The sequence below is a fragment of the Pyrus communis genome, chromosome 12, assembly GCF_041283825.1.
Source record: "Pyrus communis isolate YQ-2024b chromosome 12, ASM4128382v1, whole genome shotgun sequence".
Classification (NCBI taxonomy): domain Eukaryota; kingdom Viridiplantae; phylum Streptophyta; class Magnoliopsida; order Rosales; family Rosaceae; genus Pyrus; species Pyrus communis.
In genome coordinates this window covers 10,474,876-10,493,151 of record NC_142576.1, presented here as the reverse complement: position 1 = coordinate 10,493,151, position 18,276 = coordinate 10,474,876, and the positions used below count along the sequence as shown (strand labels likewise).

General features: G+C 39.3%; 2 protein-coding genes across 2 annotated transcripts; one reads left to right on the top strand and one right to left on the bottom strand.

Moving 5' to 3' along the window:
• The first annotated feature begins 491 nt into the window (after nt 1–491).
• On the top strand, nt 492–5,398 carry LOC137710036 (uncharacterized). The gene is made up of 2 exons (XM_088680765.1): nt 492–2,706; nt 4,765–5,398. The coding sequence occupies exons 1-2, from the start codon at nt 682–684 to the stop codon at nt 5,362–5,364; spliced, it is 2,625 nt and encodes an 874-aa protein (XP_088536891.1). The 5' UTR covers nt 492–681; the 3' UTR covers nt 5,365–5,398.
• Nucleotides 5,399–14,026: 8,628 nt separating this feature from the next.
• On the bottom strand, nt 14,027–15,995 carry LOC137746095 (uncharacterized). The gene is made up of 4 exons (XM_068486159.2): nt 15,813–15,995; nt 15,358–15,469; nt 14,925–14,996; nt 14,027–14,540 (listed from the first exon to the last, which is right to left on the bottom strand). Exons 1-4 carry the CDS (start codon nt 15,944–15,946, stop codon nt 14,460–14,462), a joined length of 399 nt encoding a protein of 132 aa, XP_068342260.1. The 5' UTR covers nt 15,947–15,995; the 3' UTR covers nt 14,027–14,459.
• Between the last annotated feature and the right edge of the window lie 2,281 nt (nt 15,996–18,276).

Genomic DNA, 18,276 nt, shown 5'->3' with positions numbered 1-18,276 from the left:
CTTGACCATTACTATATATAGGTTTCAACCCTTGCTGTTTCCTTGAACAATTTGTCCCGAAGAGAGAACGGTCTGAGATACTACGTCTAATAAGTGTCACGGGCCATAAGTCACAAACAAAGAAAATGCCCAAGACATCATTTATCTAAGCCCATAAAGCCTTGTCTTCATGGAAGCTTCCGGAACATCCCGGAGAAATCAAGAACATGGCGGAGCGTTCAAGATAATCTAGGGCATTCCGGAACAATCCACACAAGTGTACATATTCAAGCCTCAACTAGAACAATCTAGATTAGGCAAGTTGTATCTAGAACTATTCTAGATATTTTTGGATGTAAGTAGGGAATTCTAGAACCCTCCATTGAGGAGGTTACTTAGGCCTATAAATAGGAGGCAAGGCCATTTGGCCAAAGCATCCAAGAGTTGTAAGCAATTGTAAAGCTCTCCAAAGTTTCAATACAAAACTTCCATTCTCCCATCTTCTAAAGTGATCTTAGCATTCTCCAAGCTATCTTAGCTTTCTTTGTGATTCAATCCGGGGAAGCGAGGCTTCAAAGGCTTACTTAGCTTGTTCATCGAGGTTTCAAGTCTAAGTGCCGCACGGGCGGAAGGCTTAAAGAGTCATCCCGTGACAGCTGGTATCAGAGCCAAGCTCGTGAATCACTTGAAGGAAAGTAAGATATGGCAAGTGGAGAGATGGTGTCCAGAGTCTCCGACCCAAGGGAGCGTACTGTCGAGGTCCAAGATGTTGCCAAGAGCAAGCCAAAGTTAAAGGACTTGCAAGCATCAATGGAGACCATGGAGGAGCGACTCGAGAAGGTGGAACGAACCATACTCGAGTTCGATACTCGACTTGATGAGGACATTGTCGACAAGGAGGAAATTCAAACCATGGTGGAAGATGGTAAGGATGAACTACGTGGCTTGGTGGAAGGGCTACGAGATGAGCTCCTTGGCGCCCTCAATACCATGGCCGACAAGATGCGGAGGGAAGTCCAGGTTCACCTTGACAACATGGAGGCAAGGCTTGTGGCGCTTCAAGAGGAGATAAAAGACACAAAAGAACTTAAGGGAGATGTGGCGTTTTGCAAAGAAGCAATTGTGAAGCAATTCGTGCAAGGGCCGAGGGAAATCAAGGCGTTGGACTCCAAGGTAATCGACTCCTTTAAACCCAAATCCTATAATGGGAAAAGGGAAGCAAAGGAGCTCGACACATTCGTGTGGAACGTGGAGCGATACTTCAAGTACCTGAAGCTTGAAGATGAAGAGTCCAAAATCGCAACGGCAACCATGTTCTTAGCTGACAATGCCCTTATGTGGTGGCGTCGCCGGAGCATGGAGATTGAACAAGGTACGTTCTCCCTCACCACTTGGGATGAATTTAAGAAAGATCTTATGTTGCACTTCTATCCCCAAAATGCCAAGTACGAAGCCAAGGAGAAACTAAGGTGGCTCAAGCAAACGGGGAGTGTCAAAGACTACGTCAACACCTTCGTGAGTTTGCTATTCGAGGTGCCCAACATGCTAGAGGAAGACAAGCTCATGTACTTCATGAGTGGACTGCAAAATTGGGCAAAACTCGAACTACAAAGAAGGCACGTGCAAACATTGTCTGATGCCATTGCCGCCGCCGAATCCTTGATTGAGTTTAGATCAAGCCACCAAGGTGATTCCAAGTCCACGGGGAAGAGGGGTAACCATGAGAAAAGTGGGGGAGCACATAAGCCGAATGATAAGGCTGAGACAAGCAAAGGGGCTGAGACAAGCAAACCGAAGGAGAAGAAAGCCGATAAGCATGACAAAGGCAAGGGTAAGTCTTGGCAACCCTCTTGTTACTTATGCAACGGCCCTCACATGATGCGAGATTGCCCACAAAAGAACGCCCTTAAGGCCATAGCTTTCAAGGAGGACAAGGGCGAGGAGAGTAACGATGCAAGGATGGGATGCATCCGTCTGCTGAATGCCATCCAAACAACCCTTCCACAACCTAAGGCTCAAGTTGAGGGAGGATCATTGTTCGTCGACGTCAAGACTGGTGACAAGACGACGCGTGTGTTGGTGGACACGGGAGCAACCCACAACTTCATGACGTCGGAGGAAGCTATAAGGCTTGGCCTCCGAGTCACAAAGGAGCCCGGTAGCGTGAAGAAGGTAAATTCCGCTGCCACCCCCATCGTCGGAATTGCGCGCAATGTACAAGTAGACATTGGCGCATGGAAGGGAAAGATCGACTTCACCATTGTCAAGATGGACGACTATGGCGTAGTCATTGGGTTAGAGTTCATGGACAAGGTACGAGCCTTTCCCATTCCCTTCTACAATATTTTCTGTATCTTGGACGAAGGAAGACAACCTTGCCTGGTGCCATTGGAGAGGCAAGCCAAGAAGTGTACCCAGCACTTGTCGGCAATGCAATTTGCCAAGTCCTGGAAGAAAGGCGAGGCCACATTTCTTGCAACCCTAATGTTGAATGAAGGGGAGGAGAAGTACGGGCCTTTGCCGAAACAAGTGGAAGCAGTCCTTATGGAGTTCGCGGACGTGATGCCTAAGGAACTGCCAAAGAAGTTGCCACCAAGGAGAGAGGTCGACCATGCGATTGAGTTGGAGCCTGGTGCTAAGCCTCCCTCCAAATCACCTTATAGGATGTCGCCACCCGAATTGGAGGAATTGAGGAAGCAACTCAACGAGCTACTTGATGCTGGCTACATCCAACCCTCCAAATCCCCATATGGTGCGCCCGTTTTGTTCCAACGCAAGAAAGAAGGTAGCCTAAGGTTGTGCATCGACTATCGAGCATTAAACAAGATTACCATCAAGAACAAGTACCCACTCCCGTTGATCGTCGACTTATTCGATCAACTTGGTGAAGCAAGGTACTTCACAAAGTTAGATCTTCGATCGGGATACTACCAAGTGAGGATAGCCCCTGGAGACGAATCGAAGACGGCGATGGTGACCAGATATGGATCGTTCGAGTATAAAGTCATGCCATTTGGTCTGACCAATGCCCCTGCAACATTCTGCACATTGATGAACAAGGTATTCCATCCTTATCTTGACAAGTTTGTCGTTGTTTACATTGATGATATTGTTATCTATAGCAAGACATTGGAGGAGCACGTCAAGCACTTGCGCATAGTGTTCAAGACCCTTCGGGAACATGAACTCTATGTCAAGAAGGAGAAATGCTCCTTCGCCACACAAGAAGTAGAATTTCTTGGCCACAAGATAAAGGAGGGGAAACTTATGATGGAAAAGGGCAAGATCAAGGCCATTCAAGAGTGGGAACCGCCGACCAAGGTACCAACACTACGATCCTTTCTGGGGCTAGCCAACTACTATCGGAGATTCATTAAAGGGTACTCAGCTATAGCGGCACCCTTAACAGACCTTCTTAAGAAGAACAAGGCATGGGAATGGACGGACAGGTGTCAAGAGGCCTTTGAGAGGTTGAAGAAGGCCCTAATGGAGGAACCTGTACTAAGGTTGCCCGACCTTAGTAAGCCATTCGAGTTGCACACTGATGCTTCCGACTTTGCCATAGGTGGAGTGTTGATGCAAGAGGGACATCCGATAGCCTATGAAAGTCGCAAGCTAAACAATGCCGAGAAGAGGTACACGACCCATGAAAAGGAGATGACCGCCATCGTCCATTGCCTTAGAGTTTGGAGGCATTACTTGCTTGGTACTTCCTTCATCATCAAGACGGACAACGTTGCCACTAGCTACTTTCAAACCCAACAAAAGCTCACACCTAAGCAAGCAAGGTGGCAAGAGTTCTTGGCGGAGTTTGATTACAAGCTAGAGTACAAGCAAGGAAAGGAGAACGTGGTGGCCGATGCTCTAAGTAGACGAGTAGAGTTAATGGCTACGGTACTCAAGCCGCAAAGCCATCTCTTGGGCCGTGTCCGAGAAGGTTTATCACATGACGTCCAAGCCAAGAACATTGTGGAGTTTGTCAAGGAGGGGAAGACAAGAAGGTTTTGGCTTGAGGACGGCTTGCTATACACCAAGGGCAAGCGGGTCTACGTCCCAAAGTGGGGAAGCTTAAGGAAAGAAATCCTGAAGGAGTGCCATGACTCAATGTGGGCAGGACATCCTGGCACTCACCGCACGTTGGCTTTGGTGAGCGATGCTTATTATTGGCCACAAATGCGGGACGATGTAGATTCATACGTGAAGACTTGTCTTGTGTGCCAACAAGACAAAGTGGAACAAAGGCAACCGGGAGGACTGTTGGAACCGCTTCCCACCCCATCAAGACCATGGGAGTGTTTAACCATGGATTTCATCACACACTTGCCCAAGTCTGATGGATGTGGATCTATCTTCGTCGTGGTCGATAGATTCACCAAGTATGCCACTTTCATACCCGCACCGGTGGAGTGCACAGCCGAAGTAGCTGCACGCTTGTTTCTAAAGCACGTGGTGAAGTATTGGGGAGTTCCGAGGAGCATAGTCAGTGATCGAGATGCTCGCTTCACGGGTAGATTTTGGAAGGAGCTCTTCAAGCTACTTGGCTCAAAGTTAGACTTCTCCACCGCTTTTCATCCCCAAACTGATGGACAAACGGAGCGGGTTAATGCATTGTTAGAGACTTATTTGCGGCACTATGTTAGTGCCAATCAACGAGATTGGGCTAAGTTACTTGATGTTGCCCAATTCTCTTATAACTTGCAACGTTCGGAGTCGACGGGAAAAAGTCCGTTCGAGTTGGCTATAGGGCAACAACCCTTGACCCCGAACACGGTCGCGACTGGCTACACGGGGAATAGTCCAGCCGCTTTCAAAACCGCTAAGGAGTGGCAATTAGCCCACGAACTTGCTCGAGCTCATTTGGAGAAGGCTTCAAAGAAGATGAAGAAATGGGCGGATCGTAAGCGAAGGAATGTGGAGTTCCAAACCGGCGACCAAGTCTTTGTGAAGCTTAATGCGTCTCAACACAAGAGTACTCGTGGCTTGCACAAGAGCTTGTTGCGGAAATATGAGGGACCATTCCCTATCATCAAGAAGGTTGGCAAAGCCGCTTATGTCGTGGAACTCCCACCCCGTCTCAAGTTCCACCCGGTGTTCCATGTGAGCAACTTGAAGCCTTATCATGCAGACAATGAGGAACCAAGCCGAGGTGAGTCTCATCGAGCACCCCCTTTGATGACGGAGGCATTTGACAAAGAAGTGGAGAGCATCGAAGCCAAGCGTGTCGTGGTGCGACCAAGACAACCAAAGCATGTGGAGTACTTTGTCAAATGGAAAGGGCTACCATACTCCGAAGCGACATGGGAGAAGGAGACGTCCTTATGGCAATATAAGGACTTGATTAATACATTCGAGAGGCAAGAGTCGACGAGGACGTCGACGGCTTAAGTGGGGGAGGATGTCACGGGCCATAAGTCACAAACAAAGAAAATGCCCAAGACATCATTTATCTAAGCCCATAAAGCCTTGTCTTCATGGAAGCTTCCGGAACATCCCGGAGAAATCAAGAACATGGCGGAGCGTTCAAGATAATCTAGGGCATTCCGGAACAATCCACACAAGTGTACATATTCAAGCCTCAACTAGAACAATCTAGATTAGGCAAGTTGTATCTAGAACTATTCTAGATATTTTTGGATGTAAGTAGGGAATTCTAGAACCCTCCATTGAGGAGGTTACTTAGGCCTATAAATAGGAGGCAAGGCCATTTGGCCAAAGCATCCAAGAGTTGTAAGCAATTGTAAAGCTCTCCAAAGTTTCAATACAAAACTTCCATTCTCCCATCTTCTAAAGTGATCTTAGCATTCTCCAAGCTATCTTAGCTTTCTTTGTGATTCAATCCGGGGAAGCGAGGCTTCAAAGGCTTACTTAGCTTGTTCATCGAGGTTTCAAGTCTAAGTGCCGCACGGGCGGAAGGCTTAAAGAGTCATCCCGTGACATAAGGAAGTTGAGGAGGAAAACAGGTACAGTATGCAATGTATCTTAAATCCTTAATCTAAACTTAACCTTGTTTGTAAATCGGTATTAGTCAGATAATTACCATTTCGAGCATCCTTTCTTCTATTTTGGAACGACGGGTTTGTTCCATTTTTATACATACTAGACCTAAGTTTTGGTTACGATTAATCTTCGGTTTAATCTCTGTTCTTCAGTTTGATGAGCTGGTTGAGATGATGGACACTGGGGGCAAACTGCCTAAGCGACAAAAGGTACCATCCGTAAGATCTCTTGGCTAATTTCTATTAGCTTATCTTCTAAATCTTACTTAATTATGTGCATGCTAATACGCAATGCGATTAAGTTCCTGTTCTTCTTTGGTTTCATGCATGACAGAAATCAAAAACTGCTCCTGCCCCAGAAAGTCAACAGGAGGACAATGAAGTGTTAGTGCAGAAAATAACAAGATTTCTCTATGACCTGAGAACTAACCCTGCAGAACCCGAGAGCTCCACAACCCCCGGAGATCGAAACTAGTTCGCTTCATGTATGGAAAGATTGCAGCAGACTAGCAGAGAAGCAATTATCTTAAGTAGTAACCGTATTTAGTGGTAATAAGTGGCTAATTACTTTATGAGAATGCTTGACTATCTAGTACAGCATGGTAAACATGTAATAGCTACACATTTCTTGGAAGGGCATCAGATAGACAAAACTCTTTATCCAGTTTTTATTTTTTATAAAACTTTAACAAAAAAACAAATGGGAAAATTACCATTATTATATAACAATAATAGAACTTTGAAATAAAGCCATACGAGGTTACGAACAGACACTCGGACATCCAGAATTTCACATCTTTCAACTAAATGATTTACACGCTTTATAAAATCGAGGAGATCTATTACAACAAGGAATTTTACAAGAAATAGAAAATGGTACATTCAAGGTTAAACAATTTACATTGGCTCCTGATCATGAAGATAAGTAAGGTGCAAAACAGAAAAAATCATTGTATATTTAGTAGAAGAAAAGCAGTCATTCCCCAAATACCTCAGTTTCCCGGAAAGCAGCATGAATTAAGAGCTGTAAGGGGGCACATGCATCACGTTCAAAAATATGTCTTTGATGGTTTAAGTAACCAATGAAGCTAAAAGAAAAAACCTTTAAACTGGAGTGCTTATGGGGTGTTTCGTGGTTGAGAGCTTACGGATTGGAGTTGGACAAAATGAAAAAAATGCGGTGAATTTGGTTTTGCTGAATCTTTTGACCCTTGATGATATGATAACCTATTGAACGTTGCACTTCAGCTTCTCAGCCTCAAGTTCGTGTTTCAAGGCTTCCATCATGTTTTAAAATTTCTCGTTACGAGTGATTGTATATTATTTTTACATTTTTCACACTTCTAAACTAATTATTATGAATTTTTATTAATTTTGCACTCAAACAATAAACACTATTCATGAGGGTTTTGGTGTCACATCCTGACCCAGGCTCCACCACATCCTAGGCTCGACTCCGCTGTATCACGATATTATCCGCTTTGGGCCCCAACCACGCCCTCACGGTTTTGTTTTTAGAAACTCACACGAGAACTTCTCAGTGGATCGCCCGTCTTGGGAATGCTCTCACCCGAACTCGCTTAACTTCAGAATTCCAATGGAATCCGAAGTCAGTGAGTCCCCAAAAGACCTCGTGCTATAGGGAGGGGAGCATGTACATATAAGGCATACTTCTGGCTAGGGGCCCGACGTCCCTGAGTGATGTGGGATCTCACAATCCACCCCCTTTAGGGGCCCGACGTCCTCGTCGGCACACTTCTGGCTAGGGATTGACTCTGATACCAAATTGTCACATCCCGACCCGGGCTCCACCACATCCCGGGCTCGACTCTGCCGGAGCACGATATTGTCCGCTTTGGGCCCCAACCACACCCTTACAGCTTTGTTTCTGGAAACTCACACGAGAACTTCCCAGTGGGTCACCCATCTTAGGAATGCTCTCGCCCGAACTCACTTAACTTTGGAGTTCTGATGGAATCCAAAGCTAGTGAATCCCCAAAAAAGCCTCGTGCTATAGGGAGGGGAGCATGTACATATAAGGCATAGAGGATCCTCTCCTCTAGGCGATGTGGGATCTAACATTTGGAGTGTTTTAAAAATCTAAACAATGATGTAATTGTCGTCTAAGTGTCGATGATGCAATTGCGTATTCTTTTCAAGAGGGTTAGTAGGGTTTTAAAAATCCAAACAACAATGTACCCATCTTCAAAGAGTAGAGGATGCAATCATGAGTGTTACATATTTTTGTACATTTTCCACACTTGTAAATTAATTATTATGAATTTTGTAGTGTGCTTTAGTATTTTCAAATTTTGGTACTTTTAATGTGCTTTGAAATTTTTTAATCTTACTTATGTGAGATTAAATACTATGACTATTATAGTAGTTTTTTTTTAGTAGTTTAAATTATCAAACTAACTTTTTTTTCTTATAGAGTTTAAATAGGGTTACCCATGTGTAAACCCGTTAAGAACGAGTTCTTAACGTGTGACCCGATAATGACGCGATGAGTTAAAATGTTGTCCCAAAACAATTATGTTCATGTCCTTTCAGTAGGGCTGGAAATTTTTCTCGAAAATCTCAAACCAAACCAAAAAAATTATGATACCATACCGAAAAATTCCCAAACCGATATACCAAAATTTTTGGGATCTATACTGAACAAATCCCGAACCTTTTGGTACGGAAATCGGGATTACATATTCAATGGTTCGGGAATCCTGAACCGATACGAAAAATATATTTATTTATTTTGGTTGCATGCATGTTGAATGTTGAATTTAAGTAGTTTGATAATAGACTATATTAGAAATAGAAGTAGAAATTGAGTAGTTTGGAACTTTGGAACATAGAATGAATGAATTGGTATGAAATTGGTTTGAAATTTCAAATTGGTATAAGGTAAAAAGCTTAAATATCAATTAATATGAAATTGCAGAATAAAATTTTAGGCCCTAAGCCCAAATATTAGCCAGGCCAAAAACCCAAAACCGAAAATCCAATCCCGATCCATCTTGAAATACCGAAAAATATTTCAAGAATACCGAAATTTTGGTTTGGGATTGATCTTCAAATTCCTGTCCCGAAAATTTTCGATTTAGGATTCGGAATCCCATTTTTGATTTGGGATCCCATACCTAACCACCCCTAAGTTTAACAGATTGTGTAAGAAATTACCAAATCTATTAATCTCACACAAATATAGAGATATAGGAGAGTTAAACACTTCCAAAAAAAGAAGATATATATCTTCTTAGAAAAATGAACTTCATTTCTTGAACAACTTAAAGGTACGTCATTTTTATTCATCAATCATTGTCCATGTGATTTGTTCATTGCACAATTTAATGTACGATGTCAAAATTTGATATTTATGTATGGGCTTAATGTACTCCTTTTAAAAATGATTTAAGAGATTGAGTCCTTAACCTGAAAATGCTTCCATAAACCATGAAAATTGGTTTCAATATGGAAATCATAAACTATGATTACTTTATCCCTTTGAAACAAAAGCTAGTGATTGTATTTTGCCAATTGACTTGTCTTCTTTCACACGTTGCATTTCAACCCTCAATTGTATGGTAAAATAAAAACAACCCCTACGTCATTTTCCAAAATAAAGGTTTATTCACATCACAATTGTTAATAAAGTAATTCTAAAGAAACTTTCATGTAATGGAAATATACATTATCTTTGAGAAAAAGCAGAGGAAAAGATAAAAAGGGGTATATACACATTTACGGTATAAGGGTCATGTTACTTTCTTCAAGTGCCATGGTCCTTTCCTCTCTTCTTTTTATATCTCTGTTGCATGAAAGATTTTTTAGAATTACTTTCGTATTGAGAGTTTTGATGCGGATAATCATGTAATTTGCTAAAGCATTTATGATTAGTGTTGAAATGAGAAAAGGGTTGTTGGTCTTTGTCCATGGAACTAGCGGTTGAAATGCAACAGGTGTGAAAGAAGACAATTCGATTGACAAAATACAATCAAAATCAGTAGTTTTTCTTTCAAAAAGATAATCACAATTCATGAATTCCACGTTAAAACCAATTTTCCACGGTATATATGGAAGCATTTTTTAGGTTAATGACCAGATAATTATGCATCCACTTCCTAAATTATTCTTAGGAAAATTACATTAAGCCCATACATATACATTAGATTTCGACACCATATGTTGTGTAATGTTAAAATCTCATGGTGACGGTTGATGAATAAGAACAACATACGTTAAGTTGTTCAAGAAATATAATTATAACAAGTAATGGAGTGCATTTTTCTAAAACGTATATCTTTTCTTTTTGGTAAATGTTTAACTCTTACATTAGCCTATCTCTCAACTGCCGTGTGTGATTAGCACAAGATTAGCGTTCGAAAATGTAAGAGAAAAGAAACGGCGGGCTAGATAATGGCATCTTCTCACTTTTTGCGAGTGGCGGCGTAAAACAACAATCAAGACTGTCAGTATCGGCGGTGTAAGGTTTAAGAAACTATGACTAACTGGCTCTTTGAGCACCCTGACCCTTACTATATATAGGTATCAACCCTCGCTGTTTTCCTGAACAATTTGTCCCAAAGAGAGAAGGGTTTGAGAGACTACGTCTAATAAGGAAGTTGAGGAGGAAAAAAGGCTATATAAGTGTGCAAGGACTTGTGAAAAAATTGTAAAACAGGTAGAGTATGCAATGTACCTTAAATCCTTAAATCTAACCTTAACCTTGTTTGTGAATCAGTGTTAGTCAGATAATTACCGATTCGGGCATCCTTTCTTCTTTTTTTTCTTTTTTGGAAAGACGGGTTTGTTCCATTTTTATACACACTCACCTAAGTTTTGATTACGATTTAATCTTCGGTTTAATCTCTGTTCTTCAGTTTGAGGAGCTGATTGGGATGATGGACACTGGGAGCAAACTGCCTCAGCGACGAAAGGTATCTTCAATAAGATCTCTTGGCTAATTTCGATTAGTTTATCTTCTAAATCTTAATTGGTGCATGCTAATATGCAATGCGATTAAGTACTTGTTCTTCCTTGGTTTCACGCATGACAGTATTCTACAACTGCTCCTGCACCAGAAAGTCAACAGGAGGACAATGAAGTGTTAGTGCAGACAATAACAAGATTTCTCTATGACCTGAGAAGTAACCCTGCAGAACCCGAGAGCTCCACGACCCCCGGAGAACAAGAATTCTTCATGTAGGGAAAGATTGCAGCACAATAGCAGAGAAGCAATTGTCTTAAGTAGTAATTGTATTTAGTGGTAATAAGTGGCTAATTACTCCTGTGTGAATGCTTGACTATCTAGTACAGTATGGTAAACATGTTAAAGCTGCACATTTCTTGGAAGTGAATCAGATAGACAAAACTGTTTATCCAGTTTTTATTTTATAAAAAATCTTTAACAAAAAAACAAATAGACAAAATTACCATTAGTATTTAACAATAATAGAACTTTGAAATAAAGCCATATTAAGTTATGAACAGACACCCGGATATCCAGAATTTCACATCTTCCAAATAAATGAATTACACTTTGAAAAACCGTGGAGATCTATTACAAGAAGGAATTTTACAAGGCAAAGAAAATGGTACATTCAAGGTTGAACAATTTACATTGGCTCCCGATCACGAAGATAAGTAAGATGCAAAACAGAAAAAATCATTGTATATTTAGTAGAAGAAAAGCAGTCATTACCCGAATACCTCAGTTTCCCGGAAAGCAGCATGAATTAAGAACTGTAAGGGTGCACATGCATCACGTCCAAAAATAAGCCTTTGATGGTTTAAGTAACCAATGAAGCTAAAAACTTTCAAACGGGAGTACTTATGGGGTGTGTTTCGCGGTTGAGAGCATATGGGCTGAATCTTTTGACCCTTGATGATATACTAACCTATTGAACGCTGCACTTCAGTTTCTCAGCCTCAAGCTCCTGTTTCAAGGCTTCCATCCGTTTTATTAAGGCCATATATTCCTGGAAAATATTTTCAAGACTTGTAAATAAGAAAAGGAAGGATTCAAACACTACACTAGCAAATCATTGTCTATAGGAACCAGTAAGGAAGAGAGAAAATTATGACGAAACATCAAAATCTGCAGTTCATACACATTATTTGGGTTCATAGCACAAGTTAATTTCTAACAAAAGGTATTTGATAATACAAGTAAGCCATCCTCAGCATGGTTTCTAATGAGCTCCTTAATCTGGTTTACTAAGGGGTGCATAAAAGTGAATGATGTTGAAAGAGGATAAACCTTTGACAGTTTGAGAGGAAAAAGAACGAAGTTATGAGACATTGCATCTGGAGGATATAACCCTTCATGTTACTTTTTCAAGTGCCTAACTAAAATAACTTACCCTTAGCGCGGATATACCCCTTTCATTTCCTCGGCTCTTTTTCACAAATAATGTTTATCCCCGTTGAATGAAAGTTTCTTTAGAACTAATTTAGTGAGAATTTTGATGCAAATAATCAAGTAATCAATTAAAACATCTATGATTAGTGCTGAAAATTGACAAATTGGTGGTTGGTCTTTGTTCATGGAATTGAGGGTTGAAAAGCAACATGTGTGAAAGAAGATAAGTCGATTGGCAAAATACAGTCAACTTTTCTACCAAAAGGATAAAATAATAACAATTCAAGAATTTCACGTTGAAACCAATTTTCCATGGTTTATGGAAGCAGTTTTTAGGTTAAGGATCAAATATATTATGGCCGTACAAATATATTAGATTTTGACAATGTACATTAAGTTGTGCGATGAGAAAATCTTGTGGGTGACAGTTGATGAATAAAAACGACATAGGTTAAGTTGTCTAAGAAACATAATTATAAAAGGTAACGGAGTGCATTTTTCTAAGAAGAAGTATATCTTTTCCTTTTGGTAAGTGTTTAACTCTTGCACTAGCCTATATCTCAACTTCCATCTCGATTAGCACAAGATATGCGTTCGAAGGTGTAAGAGAGAAGAAACGGCGGGCCAGATAACAATTTCTCCTCTCTTTTTACGAGTGGCGATGTAGAACAACAGTCAAGACGGTTGAGCATCTTGACCATTACTATATAAAGGTTTCAACCCTTGCTGTTTTCTTGAACAATTTGTCCCAAAGAGAGAAGGGTTTGAGAGACGATGTCTGATAAGGAAGTTGAGGAGGAAAAAAGGATATATCAGTGTGAGAGGACTTATGAAAAAATAATAAAACAAGTAAATATGCAATGTATCTTAAATCCTTAATCTAAATTTAACCTTGTTTGTAAATCAGTATTAGTCAGATAATTACCGCTTCGAGCATCCTTCTTTTTTTCTTCTTTGGAAAGACGGGTTTGTTCCATTTTCATACATACTAGACCGAAGTTTTGATTACGATTAATCTTCTGTTTAATCTCTGTTCTTCAGTTTGATGAGCTGATTGAGATGATGGACACCAAGAGCAAACCGGCTAATCGACGAAAGGTATCTTCCATAAGATCTCTTGGCTAATTTCGATTAGTTTATCTTCTAAATCTTACTTATGTGCATGCTAATATGCAATGTGAATAAGGTATTGTTCTTTGGTTTCATGCATGACAGAATTCTACAACTGCTCCTGCCCCAGAAAGTCAACAGGATGACAATGAAGTGTTAGTGCAGACAATAACAAGATTTCTCCATGACCTGAGAACTAACCCTGCAGAACCCGAGAGCTCCACAACCCCCGGAGATCGAGAATAGCTCTCTTCATGTAGGGAAAGATTGCAGCAGACTAACAGAGAAGCAATTATCTTAAGTAGTAATCGTATTTAGTGGTAATAAGTGGCTAATTACTCCTGTGTGAATGCTTGACTGTCTAGTACAGCATGGTAAACATGTAATGGCTACACATTTCTAAGTGCATCGTGCATCAGATTTTATAGTTGTTCCAGACAAAACTCTTTATCCAGTTTTTTATTTACTTATAAATGTCTTTTAACGGAAAAAAAAAAAAAAAAACAAATGGGAAAATTACCATTAGTATATAACAATAATAGAACTTTGAAATAAAGCCATACGAAGTTACGAACAGACACCCTGACATCCAAACATCTTTCAATTAAATGAATTACACGCGTTGAAAAATCATGGAGATCCATTACAACAGGGAATTTTACAAGGAATAAAAAATGGTACTTTCAAGGTTGAACAATTTACATTGGCTCCCGATCATGAAGATAAGTAAGATGCAAAACAGGAAAAGTCATTGTATATTTAGTAGAAGAAAAGCAGTCATTACCCGAATACCTCAGTTTCCCGGAAAGCAGCATGAATTAAGAACTGTAAGGGGGCACATGCATCTCGTCCAAAAATATGTCTTTGATGGTTTAAGTAACCAATGAAGCTAAAAACTTTTAAACTGGAGTGCTTATGGGGTGTGTTTCGTGGTTGAGAGCATAAGGATTGGACAAAATGAAAAATGCGGTGAATTTGATTATGCTGTATCTTTTGACCCCTGATGATATAATAACCTACTGAACGCTGCACTTCAGCTTCTCAGCCTCAAGCTCCTGTTTCAAGGCTTCCATCCGTTTTACCAAGGCCATATTTTCCTGGAAAATGTTTTCAGGACTTGTAAGAAAAGGAAGGATTCAAACCTAAGGGAATTTTCAAACACACTACACTAGCACATCATTGTCTATCAGAACCAACAAGGGAGAGGAGAGAAAAAATTTTGACGTAACATCAAAATCTGCAGTTTATACACATTATTTGGGTGCATAACATAAGTTGGTTTCTAACAAAAGGTATTTAATAATACGAGCAAGCCATCCTCAGCATGATCTCTAATGAGCTCTTTAATCAGATTTACTAAAGGGTGCATAAAAGTGAATAATATTGAAAGAAGATAAAACGTTTAAGAGGAAAAAGAATGAAGTTATGAGACATTACAAGAACTTTTGTATTAAGTCTTTTACTGAAAAGAAAGGGGTCACCTTTTGTAGATTCAACAATTTCTGGTCGACGTTAGCAGCATTCCCATCACCCTCCCCAAACAATCCCTTTATCTGTAAGGAACACAAACGATTAATTGATCGCAGAGAGATGATCATGTCGTTAGACTGATCCATTCTTTAACAAGTCATTTAACTCAAGGATGCCCTTCCAAAGATTGAACCCAAACCCACGTTGACAGGACTATAGGGAAATAGAGTGATAGCACCCATACTTTAGTTTTTCCATAGTGGTTTTAATTATTTTCGATGCAGAGATCACTTTCAAAGACTAATCTTGCTTTGACAATCCTTACTATTTTAAGCATGCAATGACACTCCACAAAATTCATACGAAAACTAATTTCCCGATAACTCTAGTTGTTGAACAAGTTGTGCAAATAAATTTAAAAGAAAGGAAGAATACGGTGTGAACCTGTTTGAGTTGATTCATACAATTGGTAGCCTTTTTGGCTTCTTCATCGTATTTCAGCCTCCACTCAGCAGATTCATCCATTGCTTCCCTATTCGCAAGGTCGAACTGCCGCCTACAAGATTTCGATAGAACAAACATTTCATTCCATGAAAAATTTATTAAAATTTGTGTCATATGAAGCTCTAAAAATTAAAGGGTACATTTGAGATCATACAATAATAGTAATACAGAGTATGAACCAACCAGATGAGCCAAACCACAAAGTTAGAATTTCTCATCAATCACTAATGGAAAGTAAAATCCAAGAACTTGGGCTTAATTTAATTTAGATTATATCTAAAGGGTATTCATTCATTCATTCATGGAATCCACAAAACTAGGAACCCTAAAAAAAAAAAAAAAAAAAAAATTGAGATTTGAAGTAGAAATAATGAGATGGGAAGCAAAAAGCAAACCTGAGGAGGTCGGCTTCGTCGGAAGAAATGGAATAGTCGATGGTCCAAAGCCGCAAGTAGACGGCAATTCCTAGAAACATGACCAGAACCAAACCCACCAGTATTTTCTTGCTCCCTCCACCCCCGCCCCCCATTTTTTGTTCTCCCAACTCTGAGTCCTTTCTTACTCAAGCTTCTGTACCTGTTCTACCAGCCATCGAACGGGTAAGATTCTGGCCCATTACCCCATGTACTATTTTTCTCTTTTGGGCCAACTTTTATCAATTTGACCGTACGGTTTTATTATTTATTTTTAATTTTAAGCTAATGTTAGGCAAATTAAATTTGCGCTACACTAACTAAATTTGAAAAATTAAATGATCCGTCATTAATAAAAAAATAAGTACTTTAATACTTAATTACTAATCCACTCATCAATTTTTATTTCTTTTAGTCTACAAATTTTGTCTCTCTAACATTACGCTTAATTTTTTTTATTCACGATGGTAGTGAGGTACAAAACCAAAAGGCGGTCTTTTTTTCTCTCTCCCACTCACTAGGTGTTTACATTTTTTCTTTTAGATGTGTTTGGCCCATAAATTTATTTAGAGAGGACCCGAAATTAATTGATGGATTTAATACCCTTAGCCTTAGGCCTTCTCCAATTCTGGGCTAAAACTCAAATTTCCACTTTTATTTCCCCCCAAAACTCAACCCAACCCAAGGCCAAAATGTGGCCTAAAACCTAAAACTCAAATGGAAGCCAAATTTTTCCCAGGATTAGTGGGGCTCGCCTACCGTATATGTATATTTTATTTAGTTTTATATTTATAAATTCATTGAATCCAACAATTAAGATCTAAATTGATGAAATTCAACAGTAAAAAAAAATAATAATAACGGTCCAAATTTAAATCTAACGGCTAAAATAATTATAAAAAAAAATCTTTCATTTGTTTCATATTTTTTCATAGTGCTTAATGAGTTTCATGGTATCGGTTAGTGATTTTTCAGTGTTTGTCAGAATCTAAATATTTTTAGGTTAAAATGTTTATAAAATTAAATTATGATAGTCTACATAATTTTTTATTTTAAAAAAGTTACTTTAAGAAAAAAAATTAGTCTAAATTCATTATTTAATAATCTGGGGCTAAAATTTTAGGCCATAGTGTTGGAGTAGAAAAGCTGATTTTGGGTTAAAACCTAAATTTTCTAGGCTAAAAATTTTAGGTTTTAGGCCAAGGGTTGGAGATGATCTTAGAAAATTATCGATGGATTTACAACAGAATGAGTTTCAAACAAATTGAAAGCAGGTATGATGGTGGGAGGATGGCGACCAGGCCCGTCGGAGGTTGCCTTTGTCTTATCTGTTTTTCTTTCTTAGGCCTCGTTTAGAAATGTGTTTAAAATGATTGGAAACGTTTTTGGTGAAAATATTTTTGAAACTAATTATTAGTAAAAATTCAAATAGATCCTTGAAAAGCACTTTATATGAAATGCAAGAAGCATATATCTTGTGTTTTTTTTTTCAAAAGTACTTAAGGTATTTTGGAACCCAAAATCAATTTCATCAAAAGTGCTTCATTTTAAAAGAACTTTTAAACGAGCCCTTAGTTTGCGACCGGTGTCGAATTTGAATAGGGACAAAATTTAAAATTAAGATGTCAAAACTATTTTTGCGTGATCTTAGAAAGGTGTGGAGTTTAAAGGGTTAATTACACTAACTCCCCTGAGGTTTATCGTATTTTCACAAAAACCCCTCACATTTGAATCATTATACTAACACCTCTGAAGTTCTAATTCACTTTCACATAACTCCTCTAGGGCTAACATCACCTTAAAATAAATTCTTAAAGACAAATTTGCCCTCATAATTAATAATGAAGGCAAATTTGTCTTTAAGAAAATATTTTAAGGTGATGTTAGCCCTAGAGGGGTTATGTGAAAGTGAATTAGAACCTCATGGGTTGCTAGTGTAATGTTTCAAACGTGAGGAGTTTTTTGTGAAAACACGATAAACCTCAGAGAGGATTATTGTAATTAACTCAGAGTTTAAATATATAAAAAAACTCTAATAACAAGGTTTTATTTTTGTGTAGTCTATCTATAATGTGTATAGTATTAAACTCATGTACATATTGCTAAGCTAACTATGGATGCAAATTTCCACCTTCTTCTTCTTAGATGAAAATGCACCTGGAAAACAATTAACACCTAAGGCCAAGGCCAAGAGCCTCACGCGCCCACGATGAATTTAGGGGGGGAGGGGGGGTGCGCCGCTTTGGCTGAAGAACCTCTAATGCCAAAGTTAGAATTGAGAGAGAAAGTGTTTAGAGAATTTTAGGAGAAGAATGGACTTAGGTTTTTTGAGAAATAAGGAGGTATATATAGGGGTGTGGTCGGTTCTATTTGGAGAAATAAGGACCAGCCACTTATAGTGGTGATTTGGATGTAATTGTAATCAATTAGGCAATTAATCAATTAA

Bases quoted from the DNA above. Each gene is read 5' to 3' on its own strand.
- LOC137710036 (XM_088680765.1), top strand. From the start codon at position 682: ATGGCAAGTGGAGAGATGGTGTCCAGAGTCTCCGACCCAAGGGAGCGT. The intron at 2,707-4,764 runs ATCCAACCCTCC...GCGACTGGCTAC, and splicing joins AGCTACTTGATGCTGGCTAC to ACGGGGAATAGTCCAGCCGC.
- LOC137746095 (XM_068486159.2), bottom strand. From the start codon at position 15,946: ATGGGGGGCGGGGGTGGAGGGAGCAAGAAAATACTGGTGGGTTTGGTT. The intron at 15,470-15,812 runs GTTTGCTTTTTG...GAAATCTTGTAG, and splicing joins GACGAAGCCGACCTCCTCAG to GCGGCAGTTCGACCTTGCGA. The intron at 14,997-15,357 runs GTTCACACCGTA...TGTTCCTTACAG, and splicing joins GTATGAATCAACTCAAACAG to ATAAAGGGATTGTTTGGGGA.